The sequence below is a fragment of the Aulonocara sp. 'chitande type north' Nkhata Bay genome, linkage group LG7 (assembly GCF_057382095.1).
Source record: "Aulonocara sp. 'chitande type north' Nkhata Bay isolate Kocher_YH1m ecotype deep benthic linkage group LG7, A_spYH_male_GT1.1, whole genome shotgun sequence".
NCBI classification, from domain to species: domain Eukaryota; kingdom Metazoa; phylum Chordata; class Actinopteri; order Cichliformes; family Cichlidae; genus Aulonocara; species Aulonocara sp. 'chitande type north' Nkhata Bay.
The window spans coordinates 52,921,665-52,942,247 of record NC_141350.1 but is presented as its reverse complement, the minus strand read 5'-3'; the positions used below and the strand labels follow the sequence as shown (position 1 = coordinate 52,942,247).

The following is a 20,583-nucleotide window of genomic DNA, read 5'->3' as shown; positions in this document are numbered from 1 at the left end:
ACGCCTGATGCCCATGCTCTATAGTGGTAATGCAGCACAACATATTTAGAGTCTTGTATGAATCTGATAAATAACTGGCACGCTGAGGATTTATTGGCATTCTGTACGTTAGTGCTTCACTCAGTGACAAAAGAGCGCCTGTGTCTGGGACTGCTGCAGGTCATTTCTGAGGCATCCCACAGGAATAGGACACCACTCTAAATCTGAACACTGTAAATGTGTTTCATTGTTTTGCTAGCAAACTGTTCCCAGCTGCAGTTATTTATCAACCAGTTTCATTTCCTCTGTTCTGATAGCTTGCTTAATAAGAAACTTGTGAGTGTGCGTGTGTGTGTAGCACTGATGAAGTGAGGTTGGGGATAGGACTTCCTCTAGATTCTTATAAGTGATCCTAATATATACAAAAAAAAAAAAAAAAATCCAGTAACACTCTAAAGGCTAATTATTCATTGTTAAAATGTTTGGTCTGCAAGTTGGGGAAGAGCTAAAGGGTCAAAAGCCAGATGTTAAACGCGAAATTTGGGACCAAACCCCGGTGTTCACGTGTAATTGCTTTGAGCCTGTGGATTTTCAGCTAACAGAGCCCATTCATCGCCCGACCCTGCACTGCTGACCTACTTACATACGAATCAGATAGAGGAGCTAGAATGAGATAGCGTTACAACACTGGCACTGACATATTGGAATATTAATAAAAGGCTGCTCTGCTCTAATAGACTTTGAGATTGAGGAATGGCCATACAGTTCAGGTTGTGCGTGCTGTAATGTGATTAGCGTCGGCCACCCAAGCATTGCACAGAGCTGCAGTTCTCGGCTGTCGCTGCCGTGTTTGTACCCTGTCGCAGTTTAAGAGGGATCAAGATTCTCTTAAAGATTTAAGGAAGACATTGAGGGAAAAATGTGAGATTTTGTCTCTGTATCTGAAAATAAAAAAACAACAAATATTTTGTTCTACCTCTCTTCCCCTATTTTTAGTAACTGTGTGAATGTGGTATGTTACTCTTTCTCTTATTTCCATTTTTCTTTATTATATCCTCATCTGGCTTGTTATACTTTTTCCCTTTCTGTCTTCCTGTGAGCTCACTTGTGCCTTATTATCCTTCTCCCTGCTGTGTATTTAGTCCGTTCATTTAGTCTTTGGCAGTTCATCAAGTTATCAGCCTCCTGTCTCTTTGTGTGCCCTATGTGTTTTTATTTTTTTATTTTATTTTATTTTTAACTTTTCCTTAATATTAATCTCCCTTTGTACTCATTGGATTTTTTCTCTGTACCCTAGTTTGGTTTTTATCCTGTTCAGCTTGCAGTGGCTTTTGTTGTCACATTTTTCCACGAGTCCTATTAAAATCATCTTCTGTTTTACACCTGCCAGCATTTTGGGGTCTGCTTTTCAATTAAATCCTTACACATGATAGATTTCAACTTTATCTCAGCTTTACTTATGACTAGTACCGTGCAAAAAGTTTGAGCTACCCTTATATCTTTTTATTTTGCTTCCACAGAGCCAGACTTTCTTTGAATTTTCTCAAAGTTGTCTTAAACAATAGTTCTTCAGGCTTTCTGAAGGTCTTTCTGTTTTTCTTTGGACATTGGCTTTGTCACTCATTTTCAATCCAGCCCTCCTCCCTGATTGTCTTCAGAGAAATAATTGTTTTTTTTAAAAATGTTTGTTAAACCTTTTAAAAACGCAGACCTATAGTTCACTGAAACATAAAAAAGCCCATTAAGTAACACATCATTTCTTCTAATTTCTTTAGTTTAATAGAATGTACAAAAATGCTAAAGACAGGTTGACAAGAATAAAATAATGTTTTTGCACCGACACAGTTATTCCCAAAGAGCTATAAGCCAAAGACTTGGCATATCTCAGCACAGTGTGCAGTGTGCTCCTAAAAAGATTTGAAGAAACTCTACAAGTGAAGGGCATGTCCTTAAGAAGTCTGTCCATGAAGCCAGGTAACACACACCAATTAGTTAAATTGCAGGAATGTCTTAAAGACATAAAGACCTGGATGGCCGCTAACTTTCTGCTTCTTAATTCAGATAAAATTGAGGTTATTGTACTCGGCCCTGAAAAGCTTAGAAATATGGTATCTAACCAGATTCTTACTCATTACCTTGGCCTCCAGTAACGCTGTGAGGAACCTGTGAGTCATTTTTGACCAGGACATGTCCTTCAACGCACATATTAAACAAATATGTAAGACTGCTTTCTTCCATTTGCACAACATCTCTAAAATTAGAAATATCCTGTCTCAGAGTGACGCTGAAAAACTAGTTCATGTATTTATTACTTCCAGGCTGGACTACTGTAATTCATTATTATCAGGATGTCCAAAAAACTCACTGAAAAGCCTTCAGTTAATCCAAAATGTTGCAGCAAGAGTACTGACAGGGACTAGAAAGAGAGAGCATATTTCTCCTGTTTTGGCTTCCCTTCATTGGCTTCCTGTTAAATCCAGAATTGAATTCAAAATCCTGCTCCTCACATACAAGGTCTTAAATAATCAGGCCCCATCTTATCGTAATGATCTTGTAGTACCATATCACCCTATTAGAGCACTTCGCTCTCGCTCTGCAGGCCTACTTGTTGTTCCTAGAGTATTTAAAAGTAGAATGGGAGGGAGATCCTTCAGTTTTCAGGCCCCTCTTCTGTGGAACCAGCTTCCAGTTTGGATTCAGGAGATAGACACTATCTCTACTTTTAAGATTAGGCTTAAAACTTTCCTTTTTGCTAAAGCATATAGTTAGGGCTGGACCAGGTGACCCTGAATCCTCCCTTAGTTATGCTGCAATAGACGTAGGCTGCCAGGGATTCCCATGATGCATTGAGTTTTTCCTTTCCAGTCACCTTTCTCACTCACTATGTGTTAATAGACCTCTCTGCATTCAATCATATCTGTTATTAACCTCTGTCTCTCTTCCACAGAATGTCTTTATCCTGTTTTTCTTCTCTCGCCCCAACCTCCCTGAGCCTGGTTCTGCCGGAGGTTTCTTCCTGTTAAAAAGGAGTTTTTCCTTCCCACTGTCGCCAAAGTGCTTGCTCATAGGGGGTCATGTGATTGTTGGGTTTTTCTCTGTATCTATTATTGTACGATCTACTGTACAATATATAGCGCCTTGAGGTGACTGCTGTTGTGATTTGGCGCTATATAAATAAAATTGAATTGAATTGAACTGAAATAAGAAATAGGAAAAAATCCAGCAAAATCCTGACACAGGACCTGAGACATGCATGTGGAATGGTTCCTGTCATGAAACTATTCTTCAGAAAGGGAAGCAGGGAGGAAAGGCTCAGGTATGCCAATTTATACAAGAATTGGATTTAAAATCTGTGGCAACCGGTGAGTGTCTACATTCTGTAAAACATGGTAGATGCTCTGCATTTTGGCCAGTGGTGTTGGGGATCTTCTTTGGTTGTTGACTGCCATTTGTTGTGTTCTCTGTCAAGATAATCCCATCATGCTCTGGGCTCTGGGCTTTATTATCATGCGTTTTTTTTTCTCCAGGTATGTTTTTACTGTGTTAGAAGTGAGTTTGGGATTATTGACATGGTGTAAAAGAGCTTTAAATGTCCTTCAAGAAGCCTGGGGAACTATTTCTGAGGACTACTTAAAGAAACTAGAAGAAAGTTTGCCTAAGAGAGTTCAGGCTGTGTTGAAGAATAAAGGTGGTCATACCAAATACTGACTTTCAAGGTTGTTAGAAGAATAAAAACCCTGTTTTTGCCTCATGCATGTGCTGCATCTTTTCCCCCATTTTTCTAGCAGAATCAAGAAATGAGTGGTGACACATGGCTTTTGCACAGTACTTTCAGCCCGTTCTCACTCCCGGGGCGTAGTATACCGACGTTTTGTCACGTCCCGCGGCTTTGCATTCCACAATCAACACAACAGTCAAATGTGTGGCAAAATTAATTTAGCTGTAATACCAATGCTCCAACACCTTTAGTACCACCGTTGTCAATAGCAGCAAAATATAGTTTCTCCAACTTAAGACCATTGCTGCTTCCCAGCGTTCCTTCTGCCACCACCTTGCCAATAATTGTAGCTGTAATAGAACCTCAACAGCAGTTTAGCGGAGCAGCAGATAAACACCCCAAACTAAACACTCAATGCTGCCTACCGGCAGACTGGGGCCATGAGAATTGTATTGAATGCTAGGATAGAAGAGGATTTGAAAATTATGCGCACATATGACACAAATCTGCCAGGATTTAAAACCACATATTTTATTCCCAAACAATCAAAACAGGATCTTGAAAAAAATGTCAGGGGAGTCTGGAACATGTCACTCAAACATAGTCTGCACACTCCCACATGGCGCTCCAGCACCTGTGTGGGCGTGCAGAGGCAGAATAGGAGCCACTGCAGTCTGAAGAATCGTATATATTTGTTTCACTGCTCTGCTGATTAGTGTTAAGTATTCTTCAAACATTCAAAGTTTGTGAATCGCATCTGGGTTTGCCAAGAAATCTGTGTTCTGTAATTCTGCTGAAGACTGGTGACAAATTGAAGGATAAAACAAGTGTGTTGGCAATGCGGCGGTCTATCAAATGTCACCTTAAAAACTTCAGCACTCTTTGGCTTCTGAAAGGTCTCTGAAACTCTAATGGATGAATGAAACACCATCCTCCCTACAGATATTCCAAGATTTGGTGTTTTGGTGAGACAGAGTGCTGTCTGACACATTGGTCCAAAATCTATCGGACGTGTCCACAGTGGTTGAGACCTGGTGACCATTAAGGCCACAGCGTAAGATTTACATCAGTTTTATACTTTTGAAACCAATCATTTTAGTGAATAAAGATGACAAACAGCATGTCTGTACTTCTGTCTCGACTTGTAAACAATGATTTGATTTCCCAACAATGAACCCTCTTTCAAACTGTCTTAGATCTAATCTTCTTTGCAGGATGGAAGAAGCTGAGCCTGCTCAGCATTTTAATGCATGTCACAGAGCAGGGCTGGATGTTCATTGCTTCATAGTGCCATTCATGCAGTTATTTCCTTTACTTTGGCTTTCAACTCATTTTATGTATTCCAGCAGATGTTGCACAACTAATTATTTCTACCATGGTCTAATTTTAAGATGATTACCAGACAATAATCACAATGCTGTACTTTGTGTTGGGAGAGAGGGAGAGAGCCAAAGTTTTCAAGAAAATAAAAAATGGAAAGAGAAACATCACGTAAAAGGATTAGAGAGGAGGCAAAGCCGATGCTAAGAGCAGATGGATTGCAAAAAAGAACTAGAAGACAAAAAAGGGAAAGCAGCGACAGGGAAGCGAGGGAGATGTTTGATGTGTAAATACACAGCACACAGCCGGTGATGTTTTCCCTGCAGAAAAGCAGGTAAATAACACATGAGTTTGGATCAGATTTAGAATAATATTCAAATAATTGTCAGCGGTTATCATTAGCATGCTGGGGATGAATTAGCGTTGCTGTCCCGTGGATCTCCTTTGTTCTTCTCAGCTGTCGTCATGAGGGAAGGCAGCATCTGGGAGGTCGTTAAATTCAGTTTCCTAGTAGAAATGAGATTTCTCGAGGGGACTGAGAAAGCTTGAGATGGCTCAAGAATGAAGAAAAATGTTTAAAGTTTGAAGTAAGAAATATTAAAGCCTGCAACGTAAACATAAACGGCATATTGCGTGTCAGTGCAGACGACTTTCAGGAAGAAATTCTTAAAGTATCGAGGTGATTTGTTGAATTTGGTGCCAAACGGAAACAGTTAGCAATATGACTTTGAACCTTCTCTCAGCAGGAGAAGCTTTGTCCCACTCATGTAAAACTTAGCACTTGATTTAATTAGATCATCTTGTTTCACAGCCAGAAGGAAGAGCATATGGTCCTGCACTTCCCCCCCGCTCTTCACTCACATACAGTAGCACTGTTCTATTTTCAGGCTCTTAGAGTATCAGCTTTGAAGCTGCAGGCTTCTCCTCCACACTACGGTGCTCCCCTGTAGAGAGGCAGGGTCATTGAAACCTGTGTGTGGTACAGGGCCCGAACAGCAGCCAAGGACAGGCCCAAATTAAAAGCATTAATTATTTCTCCCAGGCACAATACGAGCAGATTTTTTTCTCCCCTTGATGTCATTCAAGAAAGACAAACAAGGACAGAGTGAATTAATCGCTTAATGAATTCACTTAACCGAGTTCTTGTGTTTCGTATTGTATACTCTTCTGCCTTAAAACTGAGCTGAGCGCTGGAAACAAAGCACAAACAGTCCCATCAAATTTCACTTCAAATGCCGTTCCTTTGGGTGCACAAAATTGCAGGCATCTCTCATGTAAAATACCCACAAAACAACAACAACAAAAAAAAAAAAACCCACCTTGAAGGTTTATAGCTCATATGAGGAAAACAGACCAGGAACAAACACATTTTTTTATTCATCCAGCCAGAAGCCAGGACAATAAATTCAGTGGAAATGAATGAATGCACTTGAGGCAGCTTTTTTTGTTTTGTTTTCATCATATGTTTTTCCTGAGACTGACCGCCCAGTGTGCAGAGAGAAAGGTTTGCCGCTGGAGTCAGGGGAGGAGATGGAGATGCCTTATGGCTTGACATTTTGAGACACAAAGGAGAAAAAAAAAGCATATCATATAGCGAATACACGGAAGCGTGGGGTGGGGGGCGATGACACAGAAACCAATTTTGTTTGCGCTCAGATTCACTTGGGAGACTTTTATTTGTGGTTCTGGTATCTGTCAACAAACACCTTCTGCTAATATTTCTTTGACTCTATTTCCTTTACTCCTCTCACAAATGAGCCACATCTCTGCTGGTGCATGCTGGGTAAGCACAGGTGGGATCAGTGGCATCATTGTACAGTTGTCTAACATGCAAGCGTGCAGCAGGGTCGCATTAGGAATGTGCATCACGATGAAGCCATTATTACGAGATCTTAACAACCCCCCGGTTTGCTTTATGGAGACTGCACGCCATTTATTAGCCATTCTAAACAATGCGAGGGAAGATCTAGCGGAGGACATGTCTGATTCAGTCATCAGTTCCTCTTTGTTTTCTCGGATGGGAGGCCACATCTTTCAGGTCTCTAGCAGCATATGTCTAACAGATTCAAATGAATCAGCTGATAAAATCATTTCAGAGTCTGTGCACTCAACTGAATATTTCATGATGCCGAAGCTATCGGCCACGCCGTCTCACATTTCTCTGTCCTGCTTTTACGTGCTATTAAATCATTTGCCGAATGACAAAGTACAATCGGGATTAGGTGATTTGCGGATGCAAATTCAGTTGCAATAAAACACACGGTATATGCAAGCGTTAGCATGGAGAGACGTGCATGTACGCTGTTGTAAAAATGACACGGTGATATATCAACGTGCCATATTTTGAGATATTCTTTGTAAGAAATACAATGATTTGTAATCTCCTTTCTACATACCGTCCTTGTGTGACAGACAGAGCAACTTTTAGTGTCTAAAATCATCTTAATGTTACTTTTTTTGTTCCAATTTCTTATTTCAAGTCTTAGAACTGCCTCTGCCAACTTACCCAAATGTCATTTTCTGTTGATTAAAGTCACCCAGAATCATCCAGCTTCACTGCATCCTGCCAAAACAAAGTTGGTCGAAAAAAAGAAGAGAAGATTAAATAAGGATGGGTGCAAATGTACCACTTGAGGTCACAGCGCATAAAGGTAATTCATCACTGTCATTTCAACATCAACACCTTCCCAGCAGGTAAAAAAAAAACCCTCCCAAACCTTTGATTAAACATCAGCAGGAGACAGCGGTGCCAAGCAAAATCAAAACCAGTGAAGCATCTTTGGCCTGCAGGAGACTCTTTTGCAGTCAGCTAAGCAAGACCCCACATTCTGTGGGGCCGGGCGGCGCTGCTGCACTGGGCCCGGTCTGGATGGGCCTGGGCCCCCTTTCCCTGGCGGGTCGCGGAGTATGGGGGTGCCTACTGGGGTCAGCGGGGGAGCTGGCCCCAGGGAGGGGTCACTTGCCCCTCCCTTCCTTCCCTCCCCATCTCCAGCTGCCTCCCTCTTCCCGCTCCACCACAACCACCCACACATGCAGGGCCTTGGAGTAGGGGTATGTCACCAGGGTGCAGAGGAGGCTACCCCCCCCCCCCCCCTCTGTCCCCTTCTGGCTGCCTCTGCCTCAATTTTATCCCACAACTTAGACATTCACATTACTCACACTCTCATTACACATACATATAGGATCTTGGGGGTGGGCACGATACACGGAGTTCAAAGTACCATCAGGGTGTACACCCCACCCCTGGCATCGTTGCCCACCTCTCAATTTTAAATACACGTAGACATTGAGGGCTAACAGGAGGGACCATGCGCTTACCTGCTGCTCTCTGGCAGGTAGCTCCAAGCCCTCCTGGGTTTTAAATGCACCTTAGAACACACATGCATCAACATTACAATGAGCGGGTGGAGGGAGGTTTGGAGTCTTCTCTCACCCCCATTCTCTGCGACCTGCTGGAGCAGGGGGGCTAGGACTAGGAGGAGGAGTTGGCCGTCCGACTGCGGTCTGGAGTGCGGTCTGCCTCCCCCCACCGCAGGGAAAAGGGAAACACCACCTGGGTCTGGGTGCAGTTCCCCCCTCCAGGGGCGGGGGCACCTAGACCCGGTTTGTAGAGTACGCTTGGGGAGTGTGATCGTGTGTACAACGTCTCTTTATGTCTGTCTCCACGTTGGTTGAGTGTGGAGTAAGAGCATATGAGAGCATGAGGGTGGGAATGGATGTTTGTATCTGTGTGTGCCTGTATGTCTGTGTCTATATGTCAGGTTGGGTGTCAGGCGCCACCTCTCTGGGGACATCTCAGGCCCTCCAAGGTTTGGAGGCCTATCTCCCCCTACCACCACTTCCCCTGCCAGTGGCGGACCCCCTCAGACATCGGTGCGTTGGTGGTTCTTTGTGTCCGGGGATGGGCGTCCAGGTACACACCGGCTCACTCCTTGGCGGCCGCTTATCGGGGCCTGGAGCCTGGGGCTCGCTCGGGCCACTTCGGAGGTGGGGTGCCCCCGGCCTCTCGGCCTGGGGCTCGGTCACTCAGGCGCAGCTGGCTGCCGGCGGAGCTCACGGGCGCGTCACTGCAACTCCCCCTGGCTTCTGCTCCGCGGCTGCTGAGTGAGCCCTCATCTGGGACTCTCCTCAGCTCTTTCCGGGACAGTGGCGCAGCTGCCCCTCTGTTGGTCTTCCTTGGTCTCTTGTGTTCTGGGGGCCTCTGGATGTCTGGAGTTTTGATCTCATCCACACCTGCTTCACGCCCTGGAGGACGGGGCTGTGGCCCCCCCACACCCTCTAGCAGATTATTACATGAAGGAACCTTTTAAAAAACAAAAAACAAGCGCGTCCATGCTCACAGGTGTACACACGGGTGATCACACCCACAAACTACACCCTTTTTGGCTCCTACCTCAAAGCACACTGTGTTCTGTTGATCTGAAGATGGCGGCGCGCACAGACGCAGCGGCCCGGAGCTCCTACACTTTTGCACTTTTGGTGGTACTGTGTATTATTTCACACAGTCTGGGGTTACTTCAATACAACAGAGATGCCGTGGAGATCTTCAACTAACATCCGAGTATCTCATCCCCCCGGAGATCGTTAAGCAACCCCCGGGGCTACCCGCAACAGCAAGCCGCAGGAGGAGACGTTGCGAGCGGAGGCAGAAGAGAGGCAAGCGGGGAGGCCTGTGGGCACGGCTAAAGACTAGTCCGTTTAAACCACCACTCCCGATCATATTCCTCTCCAACGCCCGTTCAATCCGTTACAAACTGGATGAAATACGACTGCAGATCGCCACTCGACGGACTTTTAATAACTGTTCGTGCATGATTTTCACTGAAACCTGGCTGGACAGCGCCATTCCCGATGCGGCTATCGATCTAGCAGGCCGCACCGCCTATCGAGCCGACAGGTCTGCGGACTCGGGTAAGAAGACTGGCGGGGGGCTGTGCATCTATATTAACAACCTTTGGTGCACGAACGTCACGGTAACGGAAAAACTGTGCAGTACAGAGGTAGAACTGTTGGTGTTAAAGTGCCGTCCATTCTATCTCCCTCGGGAATTTTCTGCCGTTTACATCTGCGCTGTTTACATTCCACCAGATGCTAATGCTAAGCTAGCGTTAGCACAATTGAGCAGCAGCATCAATAACAGCCTGGTAGCACACCCGGACAGTGTCTTTATTGCGGCTGGGGATTTTAACCACGCGGACCTGAAATCTGTACTTCACAACTTCCACCGTAATGTGAAGTGTGCTACCAGAGGAGATAGAACGTTGGACCAGGTGTACACCAACATGGCGAATGCGTACAGAGCCCAGGCTTATCCCCACCTGGGTCTGTCAGACCATCTCTCCCTTCTGCTACACCCAATATACACACAAAAGATCAAGAGCACTGGGATTACAACCAAAACCGTGAGAACATGGCCGCAGGATGCTACTCCGATGCTTCAGGACTGTTTCCACTGCACAGACTGGGATGTATTCAAGGGCAGGACACTGACAATCGTGTCGCATTGGACAGTTACACCTCCACTGTCTTGGACTACATCTGTTTCTGTGTGGACAATGTAACAACTTGGAAACGCTTCCGTGTGTTCCCTAATAATCCACCCTGGATGACACACGGAGTTCAACAACTTATTCGAACAAGGAACAACGCTTTCAAATCCGGGAACAGGAGGCATACAGTGCTGCCAGGGCCAACCTGAGAAAAGGCATCAAGACTGCCAAGCAGCAGCACAGGAGGCGTATCGAGGCCAGGTTTGAGAACAACACAAACCCAAGGCAGGTCTGGGAGGGCATCAGGGCTATCACGGACTACAAAAGAAGAACACCATCACCCTCAGCCGACAGTTCTACTCTGGCTGAGGATCTAAATCTCTTTTATGCCCGTTTTGACAGGGAGAACACCGACCCTGTCCTGTCCCCTCTCCCCTCAACCGACCCTGCTCCGGTCCTGAGCACTCATGAGCTGAGGCGTGTGTTCCGGAGCATTAACACCAGGAAGGCGGCCGGGCCGGATGGAGTGCTGGGCCGGGTGCTAAAAGACTGTGCTGCGGACCTGGCGGACGTCTTCACCTCTATATATAACACCTCGTTGTCCTGTTCACTGGTACCATCCTGTTTCAAAGCAGCAACCATCGTTCCCATCCCAAAACAGTCAAATGTCACATGTCTGAACGCCAAATGCCTGGAGAGACTGGTCATTAAACACATCAGAGCTGCTTTTCCACCATCCCTGGACTCGCACCAGTTTGCATACAGGGAGAACCGGTCAACCGAGGATGCGATCGCCACAGTGCTGCACACATTACTGAAGCACTTGGAACACAGGAACACCTATGCACGGCTCCTCTTTGTAGACTACAGCTCGGCTTTTAATACCATCCGGCCATACAAACTCCGTCCCAAACTCCACCAACTGGGACTTAACTCCTCTCTGTGCAACTGGATTGTAGACTTCCTCACTAACCGTAGACAGAGTGTCAGAGTGGGTAAGAACACCTCTTCCACCCTTGTGGTCAACACCGGTGCCCCTCAGGGGTGTGTTCTGAGCCCTCTGCTATACACTCTCTTCACCCATGACTGTATTTCCTCCCGCGCGTCCAATCTCATTGTTAAGTTTGCAGATGACACTACAGTGCTCGGACTTATATCCAACAATGATGAGACAAACTATAGGACAGAGGTGCAACAACTAGAGTCATGGTGCCACGACAATAACTTGGTCTTAAACACCAAAAAGACCAAGGAGATCATTGTAGATTTCCGGAAGAGGGGTCATAACAACCATCTGCCTCTCTTCATTGGCAGTGAGGCGGTGGAGAGGGTGAGCAGTTTTAAATTCTTGGGGGTAACTGTGACCGAGGACCTGTCCTGGGGCAACCATATCACCTCAGTTGTACGGAAGGCCCAACAGCGCCTCTACTACCTGAGGAGACTGCGGAGCGCACACATTCCCAGATCTCTGATGTTGAACTTCTACAACTGTGCCATCAGCAGCGTTCTGACGTATGGATTTCTAGTGTGGTTCCCCAGCTGCACCAAGGCCGATCAGCAAGCACTCCAGCGGGTGGTGAAGGAAGCTGGCAGAATTATTGGAACAAGTCTGCCAGAGATCAGTAATATCTTCCCCACTCGCTGTCTGAGGAGGGTGCACAGTATCCTGCGGGACCAACATCACCCTGCGCGCCACCTTTTCCACCTGCTGCCCTCAGGGAGAAGGTACAGGTCTATACAGGCCAGAACATCCAGAATGGCCAACAGCCTGTATCCACAGGCTGTGAGGCTCCTGAACTCTCTGCCCCCCTCTCACGGACAATAACCATATCCAACTTCTTAATAGCAATGAACTGGTCTGCATTGGTGCATCATATCTTTATTCTCTTCCCCCTCCTGCCCCCCCCCCCTCTTTCTTAAATAGATAACTATCATATCTGATATCATATCTCACAGTACAATAATATTGAACGGGTTGCATTGTTGTATTTTGTCATGTTTCTCAGGTCTTTGTCTGAATTTCTACGAACATTATTGCTAAGGATTGTCTTATTGCATTGGAGTCACACTGGGTTAAATATGTACACTTGGGTTTTAAGGGGTATTTATTATTTTCTTCTTTTTTTTGGGTTGTATGGAAGCCCCAAACGCAATTTCATTGTTCTTGACAATGACAATAAATAAATAAATACTAAATACTTATGTGCTGCACAATAATGTTTAACATTTAGTATTTACTGTCATATTCCCATATATCATTGTGATGTTGTTTATTCTATTACTCTTGTTCTCTTCTGCTTGCTTTCTTTTTTCTTTCTCAGCAGGTGATCCAGGTGATTGATATATGCATTTTTTTTTCTCTGCCCGTTCTGTTGGTTTTTGTCTTTTGCCCTTCTCCCCCGTCCCTCTTCTCAGCTGTTTCTCTTTCCCTCTTTCTTTCTCCCCTTCTTTCCCCCAGTCAAGTCTGTCCCGTATTCAGTAAGTGAAAATAAAATAAACAATAAAAGGTGAATCAAATGGACCATTACGGCAAGGCTGGGATGGTCAGTTTGGTAAAGTAAATCCGTTGGGCATCTTTCTTTGCCTTTAGACAACAATTCTGATGGCAAAAGAGCCAAACGGGACAGGCCAAAAAAACAAAAAAAAAACAAAAAAAAACAAACAAAAAAAACAAATGAGCCACATCTCTGCTGGTGCATGCTGGGTAAGCACAGGTGGGATCAGTGGCATCATTGTACAGTTGTCTAACATGCAAGCGTGCAGCAGGGTCGCATTAGGAATGTGCATCACGATGAAGCCATTATTACGAGATCTTAACAACCCCCCGGTTTGCTTTATGGAGACTGCACGCCATTTCAGAATCAGAATCAGAATCAGAATACTTTATTGATCCCTGGGGGAAATTATTTTTTGTTACAGTGCTCCATTTTAAACCAACATTAAGACAAGACAGACAATACGCTAACTAAGAATAGTACAATATATACATATATATACATACATACATACATAAGTCACTTATAAATAAATATTTGGAAAAGAAACATGTGTAGTTGTAGCAGCAAACAGTGTGTTAAGTGGATGCGTTGTACAGGGAGATGGCCACAGGCAGGAATGATTTCCTGTGTCGTTCAGTGGTGCTTTTCGGTAATCTCAGTCTCTCACTGAACGAGCTCCTGTGACTGACCAACATGTCATGGAGTGGGTGGGAGGTGTTATCCAACATTGTCTTTATCTTGGACAGCATCCGCCTCTCCGACACCACCTTGAGGGAGTCCAGCTCCATCCCCACAACATTGCTGGCCTTACGGATCAGTTTATTAAGTCTGTTGGCATCTGCGACCCTCAGCCTGCTCCCCCAGCATGCAACAGCATAGAGGATCGCACTGGCCACCACAGACTCATAGAAAATCCTCAGCATTTTCTGGCAGATGTTGAAGGACCTCAGTCGCCTCAAAAAATAGAGACGACTCTGGCCCTTCCTGTAAAGTGCTGTGGTGTTTTTAGCCCAGTCCAGTTTATTGTCAATGTGTACTCCAAGGTATTTATAGTCCTCCACAATGTCAACACTGACCCCCTGGATTGAAACAGGGGTCAAGTGTTTCCTGGTCGTCCTGAAGTCCACGATCAGTTCCTTGGTCTTTGCCACGTTGAGCTGCAGATGATTCTGCTCACACCACGTGACAAAGGAGTCGACCACAGCCCGGTACTCTGTCTCATCATCCCTGCTGATGCATCCAACCACCGCAGAGTCATCAGAAAACTTCTGAAGATGGCAGGTCTCTGTGCAGTGGCTGAAGTCTGTGGTGTAGAGGGTGAAGAGGAAGGGGGAGAGGACAGTCCCCTGTGGTGCCCCTGTGTTGCTAATCACCTTGTCAGACACACACTGTGGGAGACGTACATATTGTGGTCTTCCTGTCAGGTAATCAACAATCCAGGACACCAGAGAAGCATCCACCTGCATCGCTGCTAACTTATCACCCAGGAGGGTCGGCCTGATGGTGTTGAAAGCACTGGAAAAGTCAAAAAACATGACCCTCACAGTGCTCGCCGGCTGGTCCAGATGGGTGTAGACACGATTGAGCAGGTAGATGATGGCGTCCTCTGTTCCGAGACGAGGCTGATAAGCGAACTGAAGGGGATCCAGATGTGGTCTTACTATGGGTCGCAGCTGGTCCAGGATGAGCCTTTCCAGGGTCTTCATGATGTGGGAGGTCAGTGCCACGGGCCTGTAATCCTGGGGGCCACTGGGACGAGGCGTCTTTGGTACAGGGACGAGGCATGATGTCTTCCACATCACCGGGACCCTCTGCAGACTCAGACTCAGCATAAACAGTTTATGAAAGACTCCACACAGCTGGGGGGCACAGGCCTTGAGGACAAGGGGACTCACTCCGTCTGGTCCAGCAGACTTGCCTGAGTGAAGTCTCCTCATTTGCATCTCAACCTGGTATTGAGTGAAGGTGATGGGTGGGGGAGGGGTGTCAGGAATCTCACAGGAGGCAACATGTGAAGAGAGAGGCTGGCACAGTGGTGTGGCTCTGGATTCCAGGCTGACTGCAGGTGAGGTTGTGGGGGTGGGAGCAGACACTGTGGTGTCGAATCTATTGAAAAACAGATTCAACTCGTCGGCTCTATTCTCACCTCCCTCAGCTCCCCTGCTGTTGGTTGGCCTGAATCCAGTGATGGTCTTCATGCCCCTCCACACCTCTCTCATGCTGTTCTGCTGGAGTTTCCACTCCAGCTTCCTCCTGTAATTGTCCTTAGCCTCTCTGATCTTGTCCTTTAGTAACACCTGGATCTTCCTCACCTCCTCTTTGTTGCCCCCTCTGAAAGCCCTCTTCTTGTTGTTGAGGAGGGCTTTGATGTCCTTAGTCACCCACGGCTTGTTATTTGGGTAACAATGAACAGTCTGAGCTGGAACAATGGAGTCGGTGCAGAAAGTTATGTAGTCTGTGATACACTCAGTAAGCCCATTGATGTCCTCGGCGTGAGGCTCACAGAGTGTTTCCCAGTCGGTCACCTCAAAACAGCCCTGTAGTTCCGCTATTGCCTCCTCTGACCACCTCCTAACAGTCCTGGTGGTCACAGGTTCCCTCCTCACAATTGGCACATAGCGGGGGGTGAGGTGAATCAGGTTATGATCTGACCTACCAAGTGGGGGGAGGGAGGAGGAGCTGTATGCATCCTTGACGTTAGCATACAGTAAGTCTAAAGTTTTCTCTCCCCTGGTGGGACAGTCCACATATTGTTTGAATGTTGGTAGTGTATTGTCCAGTGATACATGGTTGAAGTCACCCGAGATCACAATAAAGGCACTCGGGTGCTGAGTCTGTAGCCGAGCTATGGCAGAGTGGATAGTGTCACATGCAGCTGTGGGGTTAGCAGAGGGGGGAACATAAACAGCCACCAAGATGACGTGAGAGAATTCCCTGGGTAAATAATACGGCCTGAGTCCAACAGCACACAGTTCAGTGTCCGGGCAACAAATCCTTTCTTTGATTGTTATGTTGGCAGGGTTACACCACCGGTTGTTAACTAAAACAGCAAGCCCACCTTCTTTACGCTTACCGCTAGCGATGCTGTCCCTGTCCGCCCGAACAGTGTGGAAGCCTTCCACGGAAGCATTCTCATCGGGAATGACCTGGTGCAGCCATGATTCGGTGAAACACATCAGGCTACACTCTCGGTATTCCCTCTGACTCCGTACCAGTGCTGAGAGCTCGTCGATTTTACTTGCCAACGATCGCACATTTCCCATCACGATAGACGGCAGACACGGTTTAAACCTCCTCCTCGCTTCGAGCCTCCGCTGTCTCACCGTCACCTTTTTTCTTCTCTTCTGTCCTTGACCTCTGCATCCCCGATGTGTTTTCCTCCAAATTTCAGCTGGTACTTCTGCGGGCACTTCTGCGGGCCTGGCCAGCGAGCCGGCCGGCATCAGGGCGATCAGCTGATCTCTGGAGTAAACAGTCCGTGCGTGTAGGAGATGTGCCGCGGTCCCGTTCCATGATAAAAGTAACAGTTCCACGGCCACCAGAAGAACAAAAACTCTCTCAATCCACATGATTGAGTAAGAGATAGAAAACGGAGGAAAATACAAGTCAGAAAAAAAAAAGAATACGTAAGAAAAAAGAGCTAAACTAAGAGAAAAGCAGGAGCGACTGTAACAGGCTGCACGCTGGTTGGCGCATGCGCACTAGATTTATTAGCCATTCTAAACAATGCGAGGGAAGATCTAGCGGAGGACATGTCTGATTCAGTCATCAGTTCCTCTTTGTTTTCTCGGATGGGAGGCCACATCTTTCAGGTCTCTAGCAGCATATGTCTAACAGATTCAAATGAATCAGCTGATAAAATCATTTCAGAGTCTGTGCACTCAACTGAATATTTCATGATGCCGAAGCTATCGGCCACGCCGTCTCACATTTCTCTGCCCTGCTTTTACGTGCTATTAAATCATTTGCCGAATGACAAAGTACAATCGGGATTAGGTGATTTGCGGATGCAAATTCAGTTGCAATAAAACACACGGTATATGCAAGCGTTAGCATGGAGAGACGTGCATGTACGCTGTTGTAAAAATGACACGGTGATATATCAACGTGCCATATTTTGAGATATTCTTTGTAAGAAATACAATGATTTGTAATCTCCTTTCTACATACCGTCCTTGTGTGACAGACAGAGCAACTTTTAGTGTCTAAAATCATCTTAATGTTACTTTTTTTGTTCCAATTTCTTATTTCAAGTCTTAGAACTGCCTCTGCCAACTTACCCAAATGTCATTTTCTGTTGATTAAAGTCACCCAGAATCATCCAGCTTCACTGCATCCTGCCAAAACAAAGTTGGTCGAAAAAAAGAAGAGAAGATTAAATAAGGATGGGTGCAAATGTACCACCTGAGGTCACAGCGCATAAAGGTAATTCATCACTGTCATTTCAACATCAACACCTTCCCAGCAGGTAAAAAAAAACCCTCCCAAACCTTTGATTAAACATCAGCAGGAGACAGCGGTGCCAAGCAAAATCAAAACCAGTGAAGCATCTTTGGCCTGCAGGAGACTCTTTTGCAGTCAGCTAAGCAAGACAGATCACTAACCGGTCCTAAGAGAAACGTTTAATCCTAATGAGGTTATCCCGCTCGTAGCATTTTAACATTGGCTTCCTGAGTGCCTTAAAAAAAGAGTAAGACTGAAATTTTATAAATGATTTATTTGTGCCATTCTTACCTTCACTCAATGCTGATTTTACAATGTGAAGTGATTCAATAAAGTAATGCTCAAAAAATCACACCTTACTTGAATGAGAGACTCCACCTGATAAAAAAGAGGGTTCTACAACCACCACCTACAACTATTGTGATTTGCCTGTTCAGCGTTGTTGATCCCTCCTTTGCATATTTTGATTAGGGGTGTCAAATTATCGCGTTAATTGCGATTAATTAATTACAATGCTATTTAGCGCGTTATGTTTTTTAATCTCGTTAATCTAATTTTTAATCTCTTGACGTCATTGATTTTGTATGAGAGTTGCTATGTTAAAAAATCCGTTTTTATGTGCTGGGCTCCTTGTGCTTGACTTGTTGGGGGTGGAGTCACGTCGTGAGGTCAAGGTGAGAAGTGGTGATTAGCTTACAGTGTGGATATGGAGGCGCATCTGAGAGTTGTTGGCCCAATGAACGGGAAATTTGTATTTCATAAACGCCCCGACGGCACCATTGACAAAGGTAAAGTGGTCTGCCTAGAGTGTAAGAAGGAGTTTGCTTACCACCGAAGCAGCTCAAGTTTGGCCTATCACCTCAACGCAAAGCACCCAGCCGCGAGTGCAGCAACAGCTAGCAGTGAAGACGTTAGCAATATAGCAAGCCAGAGCAAAGCTTTTCGCCAAACAAAACTAGAGAATACCCCTCGTATGAGCAAGTCTGCGACCGACAGGCTGACTAATGTTATTGCCAAGTGGATAGCGATGAACTGTAGGCCGATAAATATAGTAGAGGACGAAGGATTGACAGAGGTGTTGCAAATTGCGTCCAATGACCCGTCATACAAGCCGCCGTGCAGGACTACAGTAACGACCAAAATCAGCAAAATGTACGACGGCGAAAAGAAAAACAAACTTGAGATTTTGGCGGAGGATTCTCCCAACTGTGTTGCTATAACCGGAGATCACTGGACCTCAGCTGGCAACCACAGCTATTTTGGGGTGACTGGACACTTTATTGATAGTGAGTGGAACCTCAACTCATTTGCACTGACCGTCATGAGAACAGAAACCAGGCACTTTGCTGATAAATGCGCCGAACAGTTCCTCAAGGTAGCAAATGACTGGGGTATTGAAAACAAGATATCCACCATTGGCACAGACAGCGCAGCAAACATGCTGGCTGCTATGAGAGCACTTCCATATGAGCACATCGCCTGCAATGCTCACATTCTCCAGAGGACCATCACGGTATGTCTCGATAGCAGTGGTTTTGTCGGTGTACTGGCAAAGTGCCGCAAGATTGTTGGTCATTTTAAACAAAGCCCTGCGAGTACCAAAGAACTTAACCAACAGCAAGTAGCACTCGGAAAGAAGAGCGATCAACTTATACAGGATGTACCCACCAGGTGGAACTCGACTCTCGCAATGGTCTCACGCCTCCTATGTAACCGAGAGGCTGTCCAGGCTACGTTGGACCAACAGAACCACAGGTTGGTCTTGCCAACCGAAGCTGAGTGGGCGAAACTGCAGAGGCTGGAGCTCCTGCTTGAACCATGCAAGTAAGTTCAAATAAACACCTTCCCATTTTAATTATATAAACTACTGTTACATGTGTAAAATCAAAATTAATGAACATAACAAGGAACTTTTAAGGACAATTAAATTGGAAATCAGTTACACTTTGATTTAAATGAATCCAGCTAGGTTTATTTAGCAAACCTCTCCACCTCTGCAGGTATGTGACAGAGCTGCTGGGTGGTGAGGCCTACGTCTCTTGCTCTGTAGTGCTGCCTGCTTTTCGCCATCTGTACCGTGTCATGGACATTACTGATGATGATCCTGCCTACGTGGTGAAGTTCAAGAATGCCTTCCAGAAGGATCTGGCAGCACGACGAGCTAATGGCAACGAGATATGGTTCGAGGTGGCCACAGCATTGGATCCACGGTTTAAGGATTTGAAATGTCTTCCAAGAGAAAAGAGGGAACAGGTAGGACAATAAGGTTAAGCTGGACTAATGAGTCCAATTCATTATCACAAAGTTCTTTTCAAGATTAAATAAAATAAAATAAAAAAGCACTTAGTTTTAATCACAATCATTCATTCATTCATTCATTCATTCAGGTGTGGACCATTCTGGAGAATATGCTCCAGGCAGCAGAGCCCAGAAGAGCAGATAGTCTCCAGCCCTCCACAGAGGATGATGGACCAGCTCAGAAGAAGAGGAGGAGCGAACTCCTTCTGGGGTCTGACTCTGACTCAGAAGATGGAATTGAGTCTGGAGAGCTGCAGCGCTACAGAGCAGAACCCAGCATCAGTATTGATGACTGTCCCCTGCAGTGGTGGTATGCTCACTCAGGAGTCTATGAAAAGCTGTCAGTCCTAGCACAAAAGTACCTGGCCTTCCCAGCTACCTCTGTACCCTGTGAGAGACTCTTTAGCCTTGCAGGCCACATAGTGCAAAAGAAAAGGGCAGCCTTGCTTCCAGAAAATGTTACCAGGCTGGTGTGTCTTAGCGACTGGCTGAGGAAGAAGAAATGAGACACATGTGGTCAGCATAGCTGCTGTGTCATTTGTAGCCTACTAGAATAGATTGCTTGATGTTCAGCACTTTTTTTTGTGATGGAAGAATACTTTGATGTGCTAACTTGCAGCACTGCAATGTCAGTTTTATTTTTCATTATCTGAAGCAGAGGAATTTCAGTGCTGTATTGCTCAGAAAAGAGCAACTCTGATGTGCTAACTTGCAGCACTTAATTTATTTGATTTTATTTGTATTTATTTTTCCACTTATTTTACAAAAGAATACAACAGTATGTAAATGGTTGCATCTGTTTAACGTTTGTTAAACAATAAATGACTTTATAAAGTCA

At 45.5% G+C, this 20,583-nt stretch overlaps 1 protein-coding gene across 1 annotated transcript; it reads left to right on the top strand.

The window, feature by feature from the left end:
• Positions 1–18,059: 18,059 nt before the first annotated feature.
• Positions 18,060–20,583, top strand: LOC147326206 (E3 SUMO-protein ligase ZBED1-like). The gene is made up of 3 exons (XM_086301252.1): positions 18,060–19,271; positions 19,448–19,700; positions 19,835–20,583. The coding sequence occupies exons 1-3, from the start codon at positions 18,154–18,156 to the stop codon at positions 20,249–20,251; spliced, it is 1,788 nt and encodes a 595-aa protein (XP_086157378.1). The 5' UTR covers positions 18,060–18,153; the 3' UTR covers positions 20,252–20,583.

What these genes read in the sequence shown, in the direction of transcription:
- LOC147326206 (XM_086301252.1), top strand. Translation starts at nt 18,154, where the DNA reads ATGGAGGCGCATCTGAGAGTTGTTGGCCCAATGAACGGGAAATTTGTA. An exon ending in CTCCTGCTTGAACCATGCAA is followed by an intron (nt 19,272 to 19,447) that starts GTAAGTTCAAAT and finishes CCACCTCTGCAG; the next exon opens with GTATGTGACAGAGCTGCTGG. An exon ending in CAAGAGAAAAGAGGGAACAG is followed by an intron (nt 19,701 to 19,834) that starts GTAGGACAATAA and finishes TCATTCATTCAG; the next exon opens with GTGTGGACCATTCTGGAGAA.